The sequence below is a fragment of the Gobio gobio genome (assembly GCF_949357685.1).
Source record: "Gobio gobio genome assembly, chromosome: 7".
Lineage (NCBI taxonomy): Eukaryota > Metazoa > Chordata > Actinopteri > Cypriniformes > Gobionidae > Gobio > Gobio gobio.
This window is the reverse complement of record NC_137103.1, coordinates 32,329,356-32,350,194: the sequence shown is the minus strand read 5'-3', so window position 1 is coordinate 32,350,194 and position 20,839 is coordinate 32,329,356. Positions and strand designations below refer to the sequence as shown.

The 20,839-nt window shown below is 36.2% G+C and overlaps 1 protein-coding gene across 22 annotated transcripts in view; it reads right to left on the bottom strand.

Annotated features, from left to right (window-relative positions):
* lrrfip1a (leucine rich repeat (in FLII) interacting protein 1a) overlaps positions 1–20,839 on the bottom strand; it is a 43,684-nt gene that overhangs the window by 3,347 nt on the left and 19,498 nt on the right. The window contains exons 2-24 of one of the 22 annotated variants that reach the window (XM_079821547.1): positions 20,104–20,190; positions 15,512–15,529; positions 15,285–15,341; positions 14,365–14,409; positions 14,078–14,128; positions 13,896–13,928; positions 13,450–13,518; positions 13,321–13,362; positions 13,094–13,153; positions 12,350–12,433; positions 12,133–12,162; positions 11,335–11,391; positions 8,943–9,020; positions 8,417–8,515; positions 7,844–7,879; positions 7,619–7,744; positions 5,960–6,031; positions 5,405–5,575; positions 5,050–5,142; positions 4,821–4,913; positions 4,502–4,594; positions 3,883–4,003; positions 268–3,298 (exon numbers count right to left, since the gene is read on the bottom strand). In XM_079821547.1, coding sequence (XP_079677673.1) covers positions 981–3,298; positions 3,883–4,003; positions 4,502–4,594; positions 4,821–4,913; positions 5,050–5,142; positions 5,405–5,575; positions 5,960–6,031; positions 7,619–7,744; positions 7,844–7,879; positions 8,417–8,515; positions 8,943–9,020; positions 11,335–11,391; positions 12,133–12,162; positions 12,350–12,433; positions 13,094–13,153; positions 13,321–13,362; positions 13,450–13,518; positions 13,896–13,928; positions 14,078–14,128; positions 14,365–14,409; positions 15,285–15,341; positions 15,512–15,529; positions 20,104–20,190 — 3,933 coding nt within the window. In that variant the 3' untranslated portion in view covers positions 268–980. Of the gene's footprint in view, positions 1–267; positions 3,299–3,882; positions 4,004–4,501; positions 4,595–4,820; positions 4,914–5,049; positions 5,143–5,404; positions 5,576–5,959; positions 6,032–7,618; positions 7,745–7,843; positions 7,880–8,416; positions 8,516–8,942; positions 9,021–11,334; positions 11,392–12,132; positions 12,163–12,349; positions 12,434–13,093; positions 13,154–13,320; positions 13,363–13,449; positions 13,519–13,895; positions 13,929–14,077; positions 14,129–14,364; positions 14,410–15,284; positions 15,342–15,511; positions 15,530–20,103; positions 20,191–20,839 lie in introns of those variants that run through there. The other 21 variants (XM_079821557.1, XM_079821558.1, XM_079821562.1 and 18 more) reach the window with 21 other exon arrangements.

The following is a 20,839-nucleotide window of genomic DNA, read 5'->3' as shown; positions in this document are numbered from 1 at the left end:
TGTAGTCAATTCTTTCAGCATTCACTCAATCTGTACATCTATTACATGTCAGTGTTTTCCATTACTTTGAGCTTGTTCAAATGAGTGTTGTTCAAACATCCTATAATTCATGACCTGAAAATTAAACCTTGACCGTAGTTTGGTTTGTATATATTCTTATCTGAAGTAGTTTAATTAAAATGTCATCTATAATTATATAAAAGCTTAGTCAGTTAGCTGGGAAATTAAATTGTAAAATATTAAACTGTAACACAATCAACAACAATAGTTTAAAATATCTATTTTTAATTTATTCATTTTATTGCAACATATGTTCAATTGACATGCACTATTTTGTGTTTCAACACCATCTTAACCAAACAGAATTAAAATGAAATGTGTGTTTACAATGATATCTCCAAAAAAATTAATGGAAAAACAAAGTCTATCTATAACGCTCTGGTCAAATCCTTAGAGGAATGTTTAATAGGGTTGGCACACAATAACATCTTTTATTTACCACATTTGGAACAACATATCACCCATTTAAAGATTATACAAAGTCCTTTGCAACAGAAAACACTGTAATTAGGAAGCTGCATAGACAGAAAGTTGGCAATTTCCAAAACATGTATTAAAATCACATATTATTATGAAAAACATTTTATTCCTGCTTATGTAAAATTTCTAAATAAATATGACACTTTAAACCCATTACTGCCAGGATTTAATGTGTGATTTATTTTAGATTTTACATATTGTTTGACCTAATTTCCTAAGTTCATTCAGTATTGGTTATCAGATCGTTAAAACATTTATGTATAAAATGTGCTTGCGGAAACAGCTGTGATGATTGATAATCGGGCTTGACTGTAAGATAACTTCTAGGGTTCTCTGAAGTAATGGTTCCGGAAATAATTTAATTAAGACCTACAGTATAAGTGCAATGTTACTTGTTGAATGGAAGATGCTGAGAAAAGACACTCAGCAACGTCCTTGTATTAAGACATTTTACATTCTTCTTTCCCTTTGCCCTTTCCTTTCCCTTTTCCACCTTTTTTAGATTCTTTTCTATCATTTTCCTTGTTGATCCCTGCAGCTTCCTGCTCTCCTGAACTATTTGATGCCTTGTTTTCATGGTGAATGGAGCTATTGATCTCTTGGCCTACATCTCTCGTCTCCATCTCTTGGCCTACATCTCTTGTCTCCATCTCTGAACTTTGATGAACCCCTTTACTGAGTGTCACATCTTCTGGTGCCCGCTGATGCTCCACAAATGCATCAGGTGTGTCATGCTGCTGATCATTAGGTCTGACTTCACTGTTGGTTTGGCTGTCCTCTGTTAAACATCTTTCTACATCTGTTGCTGTTTGCGGGTTACCATCATCTTTATACTCCTTTGGCTTTGATTCCTGATCTGCATGTTCCAGACATTCATCTGCTTGGTTCTGGTCCTCATCATTGACATTCCTTTCGTACTCCTGGCTTGCTTCTTGTACATTTTCTTTTAACAAAGCAGAGTCCTCATTTGGTTGATCTACAATGTTTTTTAAAGGGGCATCTGATGATGCTTCAAGATCCATTTCATCAAAATCAAAGGATTCTCCTTCGTCTTCCTCCTCCTCCTCCTCCTCATCTTTTTCCTTGAGCTCTTGAAGAACCACATCTGACTTTACCTGAAGGTCTTCATCATCTTCAGGCAGCTGCACAATAATTTCAACCTGATTTTGGATTGAGCTTTCCTCATGAACTTTTTCTATCTTTGGTTCTTGGTCAGAAGCTTCTGAATCCACAACTGATTCCTGCTTTGCTTCAATGGCAGACAGCTGATCCTCATGTATAACCTGAAACTCTGTTGTTTCAATTAAAGGAGTGTCGTCAACATGGCATCCATCAAACACTTTTTCACAAAGCACATTAAGGCTTTCTACATCTAGTTCATTTGGTGTCTCAACCTCTTCCTGGTCCACGTCTGCTCCAATACTATCTTGAAGTTGACTTTCCATTGGCTGATCAAGAGGTTGTTCCTTTTCAGCTTCATTTTCCACCTTCTCCATCACAGGGGAAGAGGAATGAGCAGAATTATCTTGATCTTCAGAGTGAGTGTCACCATCTAGATCGATATTTTGGAGCCTTTCTTTCTGTTCTTCTACTTCACATCCCAGATGACTCTTCTCTTCCTTGACGCCTACCAATGAAGAATTCTCAATGTTCTCAGAGCTGGACTCAACGCACACTCCAAAAGTATCCATGGGCTGAGCAGGAGGTTCAGGAGGCAGTGAAGTCTCGGTTTCTGCAGACATAAGCTCACAGCTGAATATTACAGGTTCTGGGTCAGGATTTGTTGAATCCTCAGTGTGGTCATCAATAATGGTTGCAGGGTTAGCGATAATATTGTTGGACAGATCATCTGAAAGGACACCATTGTTAGATTCAGGGCAATCAAAATTTGAGATGGTTTTAGAAATTTCTGCCAAATCAACTTTATCTGTAACTAACTGAATTTTGTCTTGTACATTTTCAGCATTAACATTTGTGCTTGTTATTACGATACGGTCCAATTCATTGGTTCCTTTATCACCATGTGGGACATCTGTATTCAACGTTGTTTCGGATACGTCATTCCCTAAGGGCTTCTCGTGGTTTTCTTCTAGATCACCTTCCAGTTCTGGGTTTGGATTGTCTTCACTCAAAACCATTTCATTCTTGTCATCCATCTTTGTGTCACTATCTTGCTTGTCACTTTGTTTCTGCTTCTGCTTGTTTTTCTTCTTCCTTTTCTTTTTTTTATTGGAAGCGCTGGCACCCTGTGTTTTGGAAAGTTTCTCCATTTGAGATGATTCCACAGACTCCTCTTTGAGTTGCTCATCAAGCACTGCCTCACTAGGTTTATCAGTTTCATCATGGATTGAAGCCGCGACAGACTCTACAGGAGTTTCCTCTTTGATTTCCTCACTAGGTTTGACACATTCACTCTCTTGTTGATCGGTCTCCATAAGTTCATCCTTGAGAACTTTGCTCTCTGATTCTTCAGTATCATATCTTGAATCTTCCAGTAAATGTGCATCAGATTTAATCTTCTCCTTGGGTCTTGTTGCAGTGAGTTCATCATCACCAACAGAACTTGGAGGTTCTTCAGGTCTATTCTCAAGCTTCCCTACACCCTGATTCACTTGGTGCCCAAGGTCTTCATTCTCATTTGCTTTTAAAGCTGTATTTGTAGAACTGAAAGGGGCATGTGAAGATTGTTGATTCCCTTGCATCCTGTCATCCAAATCTTTTTGTTGCTGGTCTTTAAACAGCTTCAACTGAGGAGTGCCTGGGAGATGATGGAGGTGTCAGTAGTTAAAGCCAAAATAAATGTGTCTGTAGAAGCCAATGAGTATCTTGCAAATGTTTAGAGCAAGAAGTAAAAGGAAGAAGGAAAGGAGGGAAAAATGAAGACTCCAAGGCAAAGCTCTTGTATAGAGAGCTCTTATATTTGCTATACAAATCAAATGTGTTGAAGGATGTCCCAAAGAAGAAAACCCCACAGTTTAAAGTCAAGAACTGATGAAAGTACTCTGCAATTCCTTCTCTTGATTTTGATTTCAAAGTCAAGAATGAATAAATATTTGCAGCAATTTGATAAACACTTGTCCAGAAGAATATTGGAATATGGACTCCAGAAAGAGACAAGATCCTATAGTGTTTGGTTCATGATATGCCATTAATTAGCAGTATATGCAAAGTGGATACAAGGAAACAGGAAAGTGTGAGATGTTAATGTAACCGTGCATTTGTACCAGGTTTATAGAAGCCATTTAGTTGGACTTTGCTCAAGCTCTACAAGATGAAAATGCAAAGTGGCAAAGATAAAGTAATGTAAGCATGCAATGAATGACGTTAAGAAAAGCAGCTTACCTAGTACGCTACTCCCCTCTCGGATTTCAGCTGATGCTGTTTGAGAATTCTGTTCAGCATTTTCCCCTGTTTCTCCATTGGTGGCCAAGGAGAAGTCGGGTCCAAGGACAATGCCATGTTTCTGTACAAAAAAACAATTGAAAATTAGTATACTTAGTTTAAAAACAGATTCAGGTTACATTTAGACACACTAGGCCTAGAACAGGAATGGGCAACAAACACACTCGAACAAGCTAATGAATGTCTTCAGGATTACTAGAAAGCTACAAGCAGGAGAGTTTTTAATCAGGGTTGGTGCTAAACTCTGCAGGATAGTGGCCCTCCTGGACCGAAGTTGCCCATCCTTGGCCTTTTTAAATGTGTCTGTATTTGTTGATGTATCAATATTATGGTAACATTATAATATAATATAATATTCTGTTCATTCAGTCAGAAGTTGAGTGTTAATAAATCAGTCCTGATTTATATTGTATTCTGGCTTTTAGTATCTTTACATTATTAAAAACTAATACAAAGCTGAGCAGTATAAAGTCCAGAAGGTTTGTCTACAAAAATATGCAAAATATCTGTTCTGGGAAAATTCTAATTCTAGTTTATAGTTTTCACCACACATCAATACCTTCAAAATATCTTTGAGCTGAACAACCTCATCTCTGAGCTCATCCCTCTCATTTCGAATGGCATCAGAAAATTCCTTCTGCCTCTCTAATGCCTGAACAGCACCAGAAGGGATTTGGCAAAGATGCAGCAAAGAGAAGAAAAAGAAGGTGAAAGCAATGAAAACAATGCTGCAGAGGCAAAATACAGACAGGTCGTAGCAGGAAACAGATGTAGATTCAAGCAAATCTATATGTTTGAAAGGTGAAATTATAATTCTCTTTACGTAAATGTAAAGACAAAAATAACTTTTAAGGGAGTTGGATACTGAGGGATCATACCCCAATTTTTTTATTCTTCCACTCAATAGTTTCCTGGAGGTCAGAAATCTCCCTAACAAAGCCGTCTTGCTTGAGCCGTAATTGGCGGATCTCCTAGAAAGCGGTTTTATGCATGGAGGAAGACCAAATATAAAGGAAAAGGAGAAGTCGTTCAGGCAGATCAGCAGAAGCCAAGCATTTGAAAAAGACAAAAAGTTTATGACAGAGACATAAATACAGCAATACTCACAGTGAGCAGTTCTTCACTCTGTTTCAACGTCTCCTTCAATTCACTGAACTGAAACTGCAGTGTACTATGAGCATGCTTCTCTCGTTCAAGGTCCTGAAAAATAACAGCTTTCAGTCATTTCATTTTCATTTTATTTAAATTTCAAATGAAGTTTTTACTTCAAGTGTACGTGTGCAAGTGTGCAAGTGTACACCACTTTTGTATTTTAAAATGACAAAAATAACAAAAGGTTAATTCATATACAAATTAATAAATTAATTAAATCTTAATATTTAAAATGTTATCTATTATTCGACAATGTATTACAACAAACCATTACTGCAACTTACTATAATGCACACCTGACTGTACAGACCTTACTCTTTTCCTCAAGCTCACGGCGTGTTTCAAACAGCTTCTCCTCCAGTTCCATTAAAGAGTCTTTTAAAGTGTCCACTTCATACATCATATTGGTCTTCTCATTGTCCAACTGTGCATTGGACACCATGGCCTTACGGTACTTTTCTTCCACTTCCAAAAGGGAATCCTTCAAAAAGTCAGACATCATATTAAAATCAGCATGCTCACAAACACACCTCTGAACATGCATTACAATACTCACTAAATTAACCATGAACATATTTTTAGACTAAATTTCATCATAATATCATGAAGGAGGATGTATAACACTATGTTTTGGAGAGTCAAAGATGGAAGCAAGCCAGAGAAATCAGAATACAGACTTCTGTGGCACAGAAGTATGAACATGCAAGACGAGAGCTAGATAAGAACCAGAGGCTAGATATCACATCTCATCATGTTCCCGGTCAGCCACTCGCTGATTAAAAAGCACAAATTTGAGCTGTTCCTTTGCCAGCACTGTCATATGTAACTGGGCTTTTGACTGGCACTGTCTTTACCAGACGTGTACCTTGAGCTCTTTGAGGTTCTGCATGTGCTTCGCCTCCACATCTTGAATCTGATCCTTAAGCTCATGGATCTCCTGAATGAAAAGCATTAAGAGTGAGAATGATGAGTAAGGATAAAGGATGCAATGGATGAAGAGCAAAGGAAGGTTAAAGAACAGCAGACTTATTTTTGGATGAATTACTGTGCAAGAAAGTACAAAGCTGTAGAAAATAACAGTGAAGCAGATTATAGCAGGTTCTCAGTCTTACTCCTGAAGAGTTTAACACGCATATCAAAATCTGCAAAGGGGTAATAATGGAACAACAGTTTTAAAAAGTGTTTTTTCACTATTATTTACAACAGGATCTAGATTTTCATGGGTTTAAATCAAATATTTGTGTTATAAGAGGCATTAAAACAACTTTGTGCATCAAAACCACTGATCTTGATTTTCAAAAGTCAATGAATTTGCGACTTTGACTACGTAAAAAGCATTTTAAATGTCTCCAGGACAGTAATTTTATAATTACTCAAAAATCAAACATAGTTCAACCCTCGCGCACATTATCATGTCCGTCAAAAACTGGCTGTCGGTTGGAATATTACTTTAACACTCATGGGCATCAATCACTTCACTGAATACTTGCCGGCTATTTAAAACAAATAAATGATCACTATGATCTGTCGGTTTTCAAATCCACGTCATTTAAATATCACAACATCGATGTCTGTCAAAACATAATGTGCACAATACATTGCAGTATTTACGAGAAGCAGAGGTCCAGCAAGTACAGCCATTTCCTTTTTTTCATTTCACACTACCGGATGATTTGAATGCAGCATCGCTTTCCGAGAAGAGGGAGAAAATGGCGGCCTGAGCAGCTTCAACATGCCGTCTGTCAGAGAAGATAACATGCATAATACAAAATGCACGAGAGTATACATTTGTTCTTTGTTTTTTTTGTTTTATATATATATATATATATATATATATATATATATATATATATATATATATATATATATATATATATATATATATATATATATATATATATATATATATATATAGATATAGTAGATTGAATACTATCTTCCGAGTTGTTTAAAAGATTAAAGCAATTATCAAAGTTTTATAAAATGTTGTTTAATTTTCCAATAAAAGATGATACATTAATCATTGGATTTAATTGCCCCGTAGCAGATTTTGACACTTATCTGGTTTAGATGTGTTTGTTTAGAGATGTGACTAAACTCTGATAAAAGGAACAAGACTGAGCAACATAGAGAAAGAAAATGACAGTGTACTGAGCTTCTGTGAAGAAGGTGAGTGATGAAAATGAGCAATGATATTTTATATCAGATTCTCAATCGGAACAATTATGGCTGTACATTTTTTTAATAAAATCAACATATCACAAATATAAATGTGACCGTAAAGAAAATACAAGATATCAACCAAAACTTAACCCCCTAACTAGAAAGACTTTTAATATAATGACATTTTATTCATAAATAAATACATATTGCATTTACTGTAGGTCTGTCGTCTGTCCAATGTAAACAGCAAAAGCACATGATATCATCCCATGTTTTCCTGGTATGGTAATATAAACCTGCTGCATAAATTTAAACTGGCACCAGACAAGGCAAATAGATCAGGACACACACACACACACACCTTGATTTCCCGTATAGATGCTTCCGTGTCAGCAGAGATGGATGTATCTCCACTTCCTCTCCGTGAGGATGTTCCACCCAGAGAGGCAAGAGTGGCGCCAGATATAGTTGATGCTCGTGAAGAGCCCTAAAAATACAGCAAGTCATAATTCATATTGAATGTTTATACAGCTCACCATGACAATATGCTTAATTGGTGAAAGACAAATCAAACAAAATCACAAACCTTTTCTAAGTAGTCTCGCTCTGACCTGTCATCAACCTGTAAATAAAACGGATACAAAGTCAGTATGTTTTGTAGTCTTGCAAAGTCGAACCATTACAAGTTCTCTTATTCATTCATTGTGATTCATGTTGTCCACTGAAGACATGCTGTTGACAAAAAAGTTAGTAAAAAAATTTTTTTTTCTATTTATTAGTAGGAGAAAATCAGTACGACTTAGTTCAAGTTGAGAAGATTCAAAACCTAATAATAGTATTTGATTAATACGAATGCAACCAGCAACCAATTCTGTAATAATTCTCAAGGTGTTGCAAATATCGTTTTACAATATACTTGAAGTAGAATTTTAACAAATGGAAAGTTCCATCAAACATCATGGCACACAATACTTCAGAGCTTTTCCGCACATAAAATCAGTTTGCTGAAACAAATGACCACTGCAATGACCATCTCACATGCAGGCCATCACCTCAATCCAACATGCCATTGCTTTTATGCATAAATTAAATGCACACATTTTATTCCAGGGCATCAATCACAACAGATTACATCAACCTCAAGATTTCACTCTCATACCATAGGCAGCCTCCCATTAACATTTGGCAGGTCAGGAATGACGACACGGTCAAGGTCTCTAGAGAGCCTAAAACTAGCCACTGAGCTGCTGCAGTCCTCCTGGAAACCACCAGATGGCAGCAATCAACATCAATGCGAGAGGTATTTCAACTATTTAAGTCTCAACGTCCAAGTTTAACAGTTGGCTTTTTGCATGTACTCAAATGAGGAATGCACAGACAAACACACATTACCTCAGGTGTCCTTTCTTAAACTGTTAACGTAATTTAATACTACTCAATAGGTAAACATCGAGTTTAATTTATCATTTTAAATGGCAAGACAAAAAGCACTTTCATGACTCAAGCAGAAACATCCACAATCAATGACACACACACACACACGCAATAACTGTACCAGATCTAAAAGACATTCAATTCAATAGTCGCTTAAACTGGTTGCTTGAAGCTATAACTGAATCTGTCACTGTGAAATAAAATTGTTGGTTCATGACCATCTTGGGAGTCAGTGACACTAAGTTGCTCACCACTGGGCTTCCACACGCAGAATTTGCCCTGGACGAAGTCCTAGAGCTGGAGCCCAGCAGACCACTGTACTCAGAGGACTAGAGGAACACACACACACACACTCGCACTGTGAGAATATGAAAAAGCATATATATATATATATATATATATATATATATATATATATATATATATATATATATATATATATATATATATATATATATATATATATATAAAAAGATATAGAGATAGAGTGTACATGTATATATACAACAAGGTTTGGAGATTGACAGATATTTCAGGCCTCTTGCAGTCACCGCACATTTACAAGCTTCTCAAAAAAAAAAGAAGTAAACAAAAAGGACAAATCTAACAAAACTAAGAAAAACAAGCTGGTATAAAAAAACTACTTTGAGAACACACATGCCTGTTATTGTCTTGTAGATGCTCTGAATGAGCTAGATGGGTAGTTGATATGAAATACCAATTTGACTTATTACCTGAAGTATGACATGCTATTCTCTCCATCTAAAACTACTTTAAACAGCATTTTGTTCATTTTATTATTATTATACATACATTTATTCATTTGAGATACTATGGAATATTTGTACTTTTTGAATGGTTCTGGGGTGTAATAAATGAATTAAATTAACTAATGAAATGAAAAAAATAAATAAATAATGAAACCGAAAAAAAAGAAGAAAAAAAAACAGGACCTGAAAACACATTCCCTTACATTAATTTTAACCTAATATTTTGATGTTAATTAAAAAAGAAAATGTTAAAATTGTTAATTGAAATGTCAAGCGTCAGCTACACAAATATAATTAACATTTTTTCCATTCATTTAGACTTAAGTCATGAACCAAGACAATCAGGTGAAATCACAACACTACAAACTTTGATTTGATATATTGTTTGATAATATATTTTAATATTGCATACAGTTTAAATGCATATATATTGGACCCAGAAAAAAGTGTTTTGAATTTAGTATTTTTTCATGTCATTACATTGTTTAGAGCAGGGGTGTCCAATCCTGCTCCTGGAGGGCCACTGTCCTTCAGAGTTTAGCTCCAACCCCAATTAAACACACCTGTTCCTGCTAATCAAGGTCTTATTAGGCATATTAGAAACTTCCAGACAGGTGTTGAGGCAAGTAAGAGCTAAACTCTGCAGGGCAGTGGCCCTCCAGGACCGACTTTGGACAGCCAGAAACAAATGAAAAAAAAAAAAAAAAACATTTTTGAAAAATTATATTTTATTCATGTTATGATATGATATGTCCTCTGTAGTTGGCACCAGGACTCAGTTGTTTAAAAAATAAAATTACATGAAATTGCATGTATAGGCAAAAACAATGAGATTTATTTTTCCTTCACCAATCAATTTTTAGGTTTCAGGATTTTTTTTAAACAAACTTTGTTTAAAGATGATTCTGAACTATGTTATGAAAGATATAATGTAATGCATTGATATGCCATTTTACTTTATGTAACATGTGGGTAAAATGACCATACTTAGATTTTCCCATTCAATGCAAAGCATCTATACACTGGATCTAATTTGCATATTAATGTGTTCTTGGTGCAACATGTAATGAAAAAATAAGTGTAATAATGGGAGTAATAATTGGCAACATTTTCATAATAATATCTAATATTTCATAGGAATATTGATATGCAATTTCTTTCCCTATTCACTTGTTATGTCTCCAAAATGCCTGATAAACATGATTTAAGTCCTGGCGTCCACTACAGTGGACAATGGACATGTATGAAATCAATGCCCTGTTTTGTAACAGAAAGTCATATTTTGATTAGAAACCCCATAACATTTTCCTGAGATGTGGATTTATAACAAACAATTTGAAAATGAATCCGATTTAAATTATAATTAAAAAATATTATCATATTTCCATAAGAGTGCTAAACATTAATGTCAGATGTTTTTAAAGATCAAGAAGTTGTTGTTGTCCTGATGAAACCTCCAAACATTTGGCATCTCTGCAAAGCCCAGAATGTGCTCTTTACAGGACATCCAGACTGTGACATGTGACATGTATGATGTCAGAGAAATTCACTAAAATATAATGTCCACTACAGTGGACAAAGGTCTATTCGTGGGTCCCAGGAGGATATACACAAACATTTAAGTATCTCATTTAAGTATGTTACAATTTCCCTATGGAGAGTTTTTACTTCCGGAACCCGACTGTTGCACTCTATAATCTGAGTGAGTAACATAACATTATAAGGGTGAACAAAAACAATTTATTTAATAATAATGATGAGCCAACATTACAAATTAATTTTAAAACTTCACACTTTGGTTAGGGAACTGAATGCACAGATTAATAGGGCGATAATTGCATGCACAACTACAGTTTAGCTCTATCATTCTTACAGCACGAGCACTGGAGCGTCGAGAGCCACTGTAGAGACTGTCCTCATATATAGAGCCCTGATAATGGACAGATATAGACAAGAAACAGCATTTATGTCACACCTCAATGTCTGACCCATAACAGCTCTGTGCAAGTGAGCATGCAAACTCTCTACAGTCTCAGTTCTCCTTTTGTGCACAATACATCGATACAGCTGCCTTTCAACACATTCGGATGATTCCATTTAATTGGATTTCTGCCAGGTTGGTGAGGAAAAAAAATCTACAACTATTAAAGCTGAAGTGTGTAAGTTTTCAATTTCAAAAATATTTTTTTTCCCCCATCCCAGTTTAATATGCAGGCAGTGACCACTATAAGTAAGCCTAATTCATAGAATGAATGCCCTTCCCACTGTAACTATGTGGCACTTTTAAAACGTCAACTTCTGGCTCAGCTAATGATAAAAGTTAGAGCAAGAAACCATTTATAATTCAAATTATTTAACAACCAGGAAATATGCATTGTAGCCATTGAATATACAATAGTACATTACATAAACAATAAGTATTAAGGAAGTCTGGTTGGAAAATATATACATATTGCACACTTCATCTTTAAGGACTACACGTCAAAGCCAAAGCAAGCATTTAGCTCAGTCCTCAGGTGTTTGTGGTCTGTGTGGGTTTAAGACCTAATAACCCTACATGACCTGATGTGGATGAGAGAGTGAAAGCATCTAAAATGTGTGTACAGAGCTGCACACATTATTGTGCAGGAAGTGCTGTGGGGCAGAAGGTAATATGAGGAGCAGCACAAACCATGTGCTTCCTGCTGTGCTGCAAAGGGAGCTAAACAGACAAGAGAGATGAACATTTCAAATCAAAAACAGACTAAAAAGGCAGAGAACAGCAAAACAGAGGGTGGACATGACAGAAAAATAGAAAGCTCCAAATGATAAAGTACAAGAAAAGAGAAAAGAGGGGATTTGAACACTGGACAGAGAATAAGGGAGATGGAAGGAGAGGATGAAGATACCTGATAGCCACTGTAGGAAGGGACTTGATGTTTAGAGGAATAACTATTACTGCTGCTGAACAACTCAGAAGAATAGTAGGCACTCTAAAATAATGGGAAATAATGTAGATGGAATGAACGATGAACTGATGATGATAGAAGTGTGAGAGACGACACAAAAAAAGCTGCAATGCAAGGGCATCATGCCAGCTGAAGTCAGAAATTGTACTACATTGGCTTTTCACACTTGAAAACATGCACCGTGCGTTGCTTACCTCAGGGTTAAAGTGGCTTTAACCCTGGATTAAAAAAAGATGTTAAAGTTTTTAGTGTGAAAAGCCTTTACTTTTCATACAATTCACATGCATACAACCATTAAAACCACAGACACCTATAGTAATTAGTCATGTTACCTCTGCAGAAAATCTAATGCCTAAGATCTATTGGCCTGGTTTCACAAACAGGGCTTATATTAAGCCAGGATTAGGCCTGGCTAGGTTCAATAAGGGCATTTAAGTAGCTTTTATAAACACGTCTTAGAAAAAACATTACTGGTGTCCGCAAATGCCGATAATTAAAAAGGAGTCGATAGAAGCCGATATATTAGTCGACCACCAAGTTATTTTGTAAACAAAAACACATGCCTTCTCAAGCACAGTGGCAATCACCCACTCATGTTAGATATATTTCATATCATGGTATTCACATAAAACGTCACTAGGCCAGAAATTCAGGAGGTTAAAGAGACGCAGGATTGAGACCCACCGACTGCAGATCCAGCCTAGAGGAGCGAGACTTTTTGCTCTCATCACTGAGTCTGGAGCTCTGCGCACAAATACACAGAATTCAGTTTAAAACCAACACACCAATCTGTAGCACATCACACCACAGTTAGTCACACTGCTGCTTCACCGGGAATGTGTGAACAACAACACAGCCTCACGCTATTAATACTCAAACACTATAATCGCACGGTTATTTGGGGCACTAACCCGACTAGACAATGTGCTGAGATCATCATCATAGCCATTGCTCTGTGGGAAAGACAGCATGTCATGATTGATATAACATCCTCTCTTTACAGAACACAAATGTGATGTGCATAATTGCTGTGAACGTACGGTTTTAGAAGAATGTTTTTTCTTTTTCTTGGACTTCTTTTGTGAGTGAGAGGAGGTGGCCTGGGGAAGCTGGACAAGATGGTGGGAAATGGAAGTACGATTAAAACAGCAGAATTTACTGCTCAATACTTCATAGTTGTGCACGGTGACATGCAGGTGAAGATTCAGACATTTAACTGTCAAATACAGTCATATCTGTTAAAACCCAGCATACAGATCACACCCCATTCATTTGTCATGTTGATGAAACACTTCAAAACATCACAAATGTAGCATCAGGTATTACAAGTATTAGCTATACTTGGTTGAAAAACACACCACAGTGCAAAAAACTAAATGTCTTGTGAACTCAGTTATGTGCTCATCTCACTTTAACAGGAAGGAAACCAAAAGTAATGACATAAAACTGGTGCCTGAAGAAACATTTCCCACCCGGAGATTCTTACCCCGCCATAAGCACCCGCCGCATCCAAATCCAACTGCCCAGACAAACAAAACCATCATCAGCATGTACAACATTGTGGATGTTTTAAAACCTTTACACAATGCACTCACATACACTTTCACCATGCACTGACCCACAGTACAGAAGGTTTGAAAGGAACTGTGTAGTTACACTAATACTGACCCGTACGTTGCTCCTGCTCCCCACTGACATCCGTTCCTCATCATCTGACACCTTGGATTAAAAAAAAGAGAGGTAAAATGAGATGGAGCCAACAGTTAGCATAAGTTTAAAGACATAAAACCCACCACTGTGCACATACACAGCATATCAGTAGTGAGCCCCAAAATGTAAGTCTGACTTCACATCTATATATAATTGCATTTGAAATGAATTATCAAGTGTTTTTTTGAAGGACAAACTTGCATGGAAGTTTGAGGAGGACAGACAGTGAAAAGAGAAATACAAACCGAAGTGTGTCTCCGAGAGACACGTGTATATCGCTCACTGTCCTCCTGAGGAGAGGAGAGGAGAGGAGAGGAGAAGACAGGAGAGGAGAGGAGAGGAGAGAAAAGTAAAATATATGCAAGATGGCAAAAGAGACAGACACAACACTCAGCAAGCAATGTGAGCAATGTAAGCATGCAAATGATGCAAGAGCAATCTGTTAAAAACAGACAACTTAAGACAATACAAAACATAACCCATTCTATTAATTGGAAAAGTCTGAAGTCAGTAATAATTTATATTTATTTATATATATATATATATATATGTTTTTTTTTTTTATTTATTTATTTTTTTTATTAATCAAGGATGCATTAAGTTGATCAAAAGTGAAAATTTGTATGTTACAAAAAAAAAAGAACTTTCTGTTTATCAAAGAATTCTGAAAAAAACATGGTTTTCAACATGGATAATAATAAGAAAAGTGAGCAGCAAGTGATCATATTAGAATGATTTCTGAAAGATCATGTGGCAATGAAGACTGGATTAATGATGCTGAAAATTCAGCTTTGCCATCACAGGAATAAATTGCATTGTAAAATATATTTAAATATTTTTATCAAATAAATGCAGCCTTGTTTGTAGGCATAAAAGAATACTTTCACAACAAACAGTGCTATACATATCTACAGTGCCATTAAACACAAATTAACATAAAGGCCGATTTCACTTTTTGAACGTGCAAATCAGCCATGTAGAGGTATTGATTGACCTAGTGTTATATTATGTTTGAGACAAATAACCCTGGCCTGTGCTGACTCTTAATTATTAACAGTTAAAACATGAATGCATCCTATATCACAATGAATCCCTATCATGTAAAAGTCACATGCTGATAAAACTAGAGGCCAGAAACATGCAGAAATCTCAACAGTGAATGTACCATCCACTGCTCAATGTCCCCCCATTTGCTGTCCAGGTTATCCAGTCCATAGTATTTCTGGGATTAGAAATTCAACAGAAACCAGGAGAGAAAAATAACTTCAGGTAACAAGAATGACCTGAAAGTAATTACATTAGACTAATAGAATAAGACAGAAACAGCGAAGCAAGAACAGTAGGAAAGGAATTCAAATATATAGAGTAGATCTACAGCATCAGATGTCCTACCTTTTGCACCTGATAAATCTACATCACAGGAGGCCAGCAAGAGGGGATCAGATGAGCAAAGGAAAGAAAGACGCCAGATTGGGAAAGAAAGACAAAAAGAGATGGCATTGATTATTTGACGTGGCAGAGAGCTAACCAAGTGGAAGATTGTGTACACAAAGAGAATGGAAAGGGAAAGCTGTTAAATGTTTAGCAATCCATCAGGCAGGTGTCATGTTACCTGGCCTTACAGGTGAAAGAGAAAAACACCAGTTCACATACTTGACTCAAATACATGAAGGTCATTTGGAACAACAAGCAGAACAATTCAAAAGGCATCACAGATGAGATTTATCAATCAGGAATTTTAAACATCACACTGCAAGTTAATAAAAGCATCTGAATTATGCCATGCAACTGTTCAGATAGTTCAGATAGTAAGAGTTAAAGATGGTCATGTGATCTGGTCTATGGGGGAACAGGATTCTTTCCACTGACGTTTTAGGTTTCATTCAGTCCACTAGTGACCAAACCAATGAACAGCACTAGACAAGTAAAGCAGTGGTGTGTTTACACTAACAAACTTTTATATTTGTTCTTGGCCATAATTTTTTTCCCAAGTAGCATAAAAGCTGAAAATGTGGGTTTTAAAGCATCCCAGCTATTAAAAACATGGTCTGGTCACATCAGTAAACTTAGACTAACCTCCTGCTAATGACAACTAAAAATAAAATTTCTTGATAGAACAATACATCTCTTTAACAGTTTATGTATGGTAAGAATTTTAATAATTTAATCAAGAATTCTAATCCGATTATCTTGTCAAATATTCTACAAGACTTTTTCCTACACTTTCATTCTCACAAAACCTACAGGATCTCACCCAACTGGTTCCCCAGATGCATTTGCTCCATTATTGATGAGTGTTAACACAACATACCTGTAACAAAATCTCTTTCTTGGAGTAATCTTTACCACCTTAAGTATCAAATTAGAGTCTCTTTCTTTACCACAACATCAATGCTCATTTGTTTCTGCAAAACTCTGCAGAGCTATCCTTTGCATTTAGTCAACCCAACCCAACCAATTCAGCCCACACTGTACCAGTTTCAGAACTTCTCATTCAAGGTACATCGTTTACACGACAACGTTGTAGTACAAACAAGTTTTTCCTTAGCATTTTTCACGTTTGTCAAAACGATCCCCGTTCACATATATATGCAAAAAAAAAATTTTTTTAAATGCTATATTATGCATGCCAGGCAAAAAAGGCCACTTTGTAAAGAAACACTACACGCCTATAGACTGAACAGGTAATATGCATGTGCATGACATCACCGTTTTCACAAAATCAAAGAGACAATAACGGTAGTTTTTAAAAACGTACACTTTATACCCTATTTTCAAAAGTTTGCATTTTCAGGCTCCCAAAACGCAGTTGTCGTGTAAATAATCGGCCAAAACGCATAAAAAGTTTTCCGTTTTTAGGTGAAAACGGTGTTGTGTAAACAGCCCCTTAGTCAACAGATCATACAAAAAATAAAACCTGAATAAAAGTTAAGCTAGTATAGAACACTAAATGCAACAATAAATCAGTTACTTCTCATTCATCTGTAATTTCGTACCTAATTTAGTAATTTCTGTAATTTCCAATGCTCATCTAGAAAATTTGAGCTCACCTTCCTCAGCACAGGGGTCTGGGGTCGCCCATTGGTCACTTCCCTAGACCCTCTACGCATTAGTCGCTTACAAGCCGTCCTGCTAGTATCACAGTGTCTCTGTCTACCTCAAGACTGAGGGAGACAGAGACTTTCTATGATCCCAAAGATTTAGTCATATAATCCAAACCCCACAGCCTGTGTGCGCTACAAGTTCATCTTCACAAAGTCCTTGAACTCTTCCAGATCTATTTTATGTCACAGCATGTTCAATCTTGAGTCATTGTGTTCCTGATTAACATAATGATCACATCCAGATAGTGAATGGGTACTGAGTCTGTTATCCTGCTGCAGGTACGGCTGAAAGCTCATAATCTACTTTAAGACTTGTCTGAAGTTTTAAAGCCACAAAGCGCACACCCTTAACATTCTAACACACCTCCTGATCAGACCGGGCTTAACTCTGAATGCTAGCTAATCTTTCAAGTGTGACCCGGCTATGTGTGAAGGCTGTGTTTATCTTCATTACATAAGTTTGTTGTGTCTGAGCTCAGGTACCACAGCGTGAGTTACAGGTTTTACATTCACCTCTAACGGACCAAGAGCAACAGTTAACTCATATGGTTAACTCACTAGATCTCCTAATCAAGTGTCCCTAAATATCTGAAGGAATCTACAATTCGTTTGTATTCGTGCTACTGAACCCATGCCATACATGCCCCACTTACTGTGTGCAGTCGGCTGTAGCAAACCAGCATGAGCAGTCATATTGCATTAATACTAATTACACAGAATAAATCATACGCATTTTAATGGAACCAAACAATACCTTTTCTAGAAATCCAGATCTCTTTACTATGAGGAATGTCCAGACAATGTACTTTTATAATACAAAAAGCCTGACAAATCAAATGAATAACACAAAAGCATCTATGAATTTTTTGTTTATAAAGACTTACAGTAACTTACATGTAACAGGGGTAAAGTACAAAACCTGCAGTAAAGCTGCAGGGTACTACACCAAAATAAGCATAAAGAAAGACCAGGCTTTTTTATGAATGTTAATGCTTTTTGAACAAATTCCTCAGACAACCTAATCCAAATAAATGAAACGCATGTTTTTGTTCAATTGCTGTCAATAGACCTTAAAGGGATAGGTCACCCAAAAATTTAAAATCTGTAATTTCCTCATGTCAAGATATTTTGAAATATTTCTTTTTTTCCATACATTGGAAGTCAATGGGGTCTTAAGCAACAATCTATGTAAAACACCAAAGTGCTCATGATGTAACCTTGGATATTTCTGAGCATTAGCTGAGGCTGAAGGTCCAATGGGCTCTTAGGAGGTCCTGACCCAAGGGGTGATTAACTGACCCTGAGCCACATTAACCCAGCCAAAACATGTCCTTCAAAGCACAGAGATGATCATGATGAAGATTAAACAAACTAACATAATCGGCTAACAGAGCAAGTCAACAAAACGATTACAAAGATTTAATTATGAGAATAAAAGGCAGCGTTTTCTGATGGTAGTTCAATAGAAAAGAAAAAAAAAAGGCAAATGATGCAAAGGCTTGATAAACATTATCAGTGGCAACATTTTGGGAAATACCACTGCGATTTTAAAGCCTACAGCTCAACATACTCTTGAACGCTGTTGGAAAGGTCTCCCTCCTGCACTGTAAACCCTAACGCTCAAAATAATTAATTGTTTGAGTAGAGCCTCAAATTAAACAAATTAGTTAAATCAAATTAACTTTTATGAGTACTTAGAACTTTCTTTTTTCTTTTGAGTTCTCAAAATTGACACATTTTAAGTAATCTGAATTGTTTAATTGTTTTGAGTTTTATGAACTTGTTTCTTTTAATCTAGACTAATTTAAATTTAACCGAAACTGGACTGGGATTTCTATTTCCCAGCATGCTTTGCCATGACACTCAAAAGGGACATTAAATGCCGAAATTAAGGCTTATATAATGTTTTTTTGTGCAAGATTAACATTAAGTGGGAGATATAGTAGTGTTTAATGTTTTGCTATGCTAGTTTAGAAGAGTTTCTGTTTTTTGTAAGGTTACCATCATGGTGACGAGTGAAGCATGTCCTCTTGCTAATGCTACCAAAGTATTGTGTAACCAATTAGCAAGGTGGCATTTATTGAATCAGCTAGTTAAAGCTAGTCGAGTCAACAAAAAATTTGAGATTTGAATTTTTTTATTAATTGTATGAATTAGCTTACTCAAATATTTAAAGTTCAGAGCAATTCAAATGTATGATTACAAAATAAAAATCTGCAAGTTTTGCTTAAACTTAAAATTTCTTAACTTAAAAAAAATTGTTGCAACTGATTGCCTCAATTTTTGGGGTTATTCGGGTTTACAGTGTGTGTTTCAACATATTGTGTAATGTAGGTTGTTTGTTTGTGAGATGCTTTCAGTGCTTAAACTATTTGTAAGTGTGATGATTATGACACCAGTCAAAGGGGACATATCCACCGTACGGACAGGATTGAGTTAAGCAGATAAGACTAGAGGATGGGATTTTTCCAGGAGGTCAACTCTTACTGGTGGGTCGTGGGCATGTCAAAACATGCTAGAATGTTTGCAAAACTCCCTTTTCTTTTTTTTTAAATATTTCTACACATATTTGATCTATACTGAGATCAGATCCAAATACTATAACTATAAAAAGAAAATGAGATAGACCTTTGTGAACCTTTTCTTTCAATAGTAACCTACAATATTCTTTCAGCACAAATGGACAAAGATTAACCGTTCAAAAGAAAGTGTGTTAATAATTATAATTATTGTTGTTGTATATTTTTTATCATAGCATACTTGGAAAAACAATATATAAAAGTTGATACCGTTCATATTTTGACATAGGAAAACATTTAGCAACACTAAGGCTAAATTTCAACCTGAGATTAAGCTCACTGTGATTGTGTGTTTCTTCACCTCTTTCTGTTGTCTCTCCAGTTCTTTCATTCTGATCTCACGAGCTTCTGCACGGGCTGCCCTCTTAGCTGCTAAACGGGCTTCAGCCTGCAGGGGGTGGGTGGGGAAACAGATAAAAAGAGAGAGAGAGAGAGAGAGGTTAAGTCATTAAACCATGACCATGAGACCATGAGCAATGTAGTAAATGCAAAAAACACAAAACAAACTCATAAAAGCTTTGCACTAAACTTAAAAACAAAAAAAATGAACAGGAGGATCACAGGAAATATAATCTCATAGTATATATGATTATATGAACATGTTTGTGTACTTCCCTGTCATAATGTTTCATGTACTGTAACTGTACACTCCTCAGACTGCACATGTTATGAATGTGTTTGTTTACACAAGTATGCATGCGTGTATTTGTGACTTTAGTCCATCACACTTTGAAAGTCCTTTTAAGGAAAAGACTCCTTGTCAGGCATGAGGGGGAGAGAGAGAGCACACTTCCTTCCTGTAGATGACGGCACAAAATGTGCAACCCAAAAAAAAAAGAGGAAACCTCAACCTAGTATTTCATCACAGACACACTTCCTGTGTGATGCACATAGTGTGTGAAGCACATAGTGACGTCTGCACCTTTACACCTTTACTCAATCTTTACACCAGAGCCATGTCTGTAACATTCACAGATTCAAAGAGCATAAAAATCTTTAGAAAAATTTAAAGAATAAGGGTAAAATAAGTGATGCAT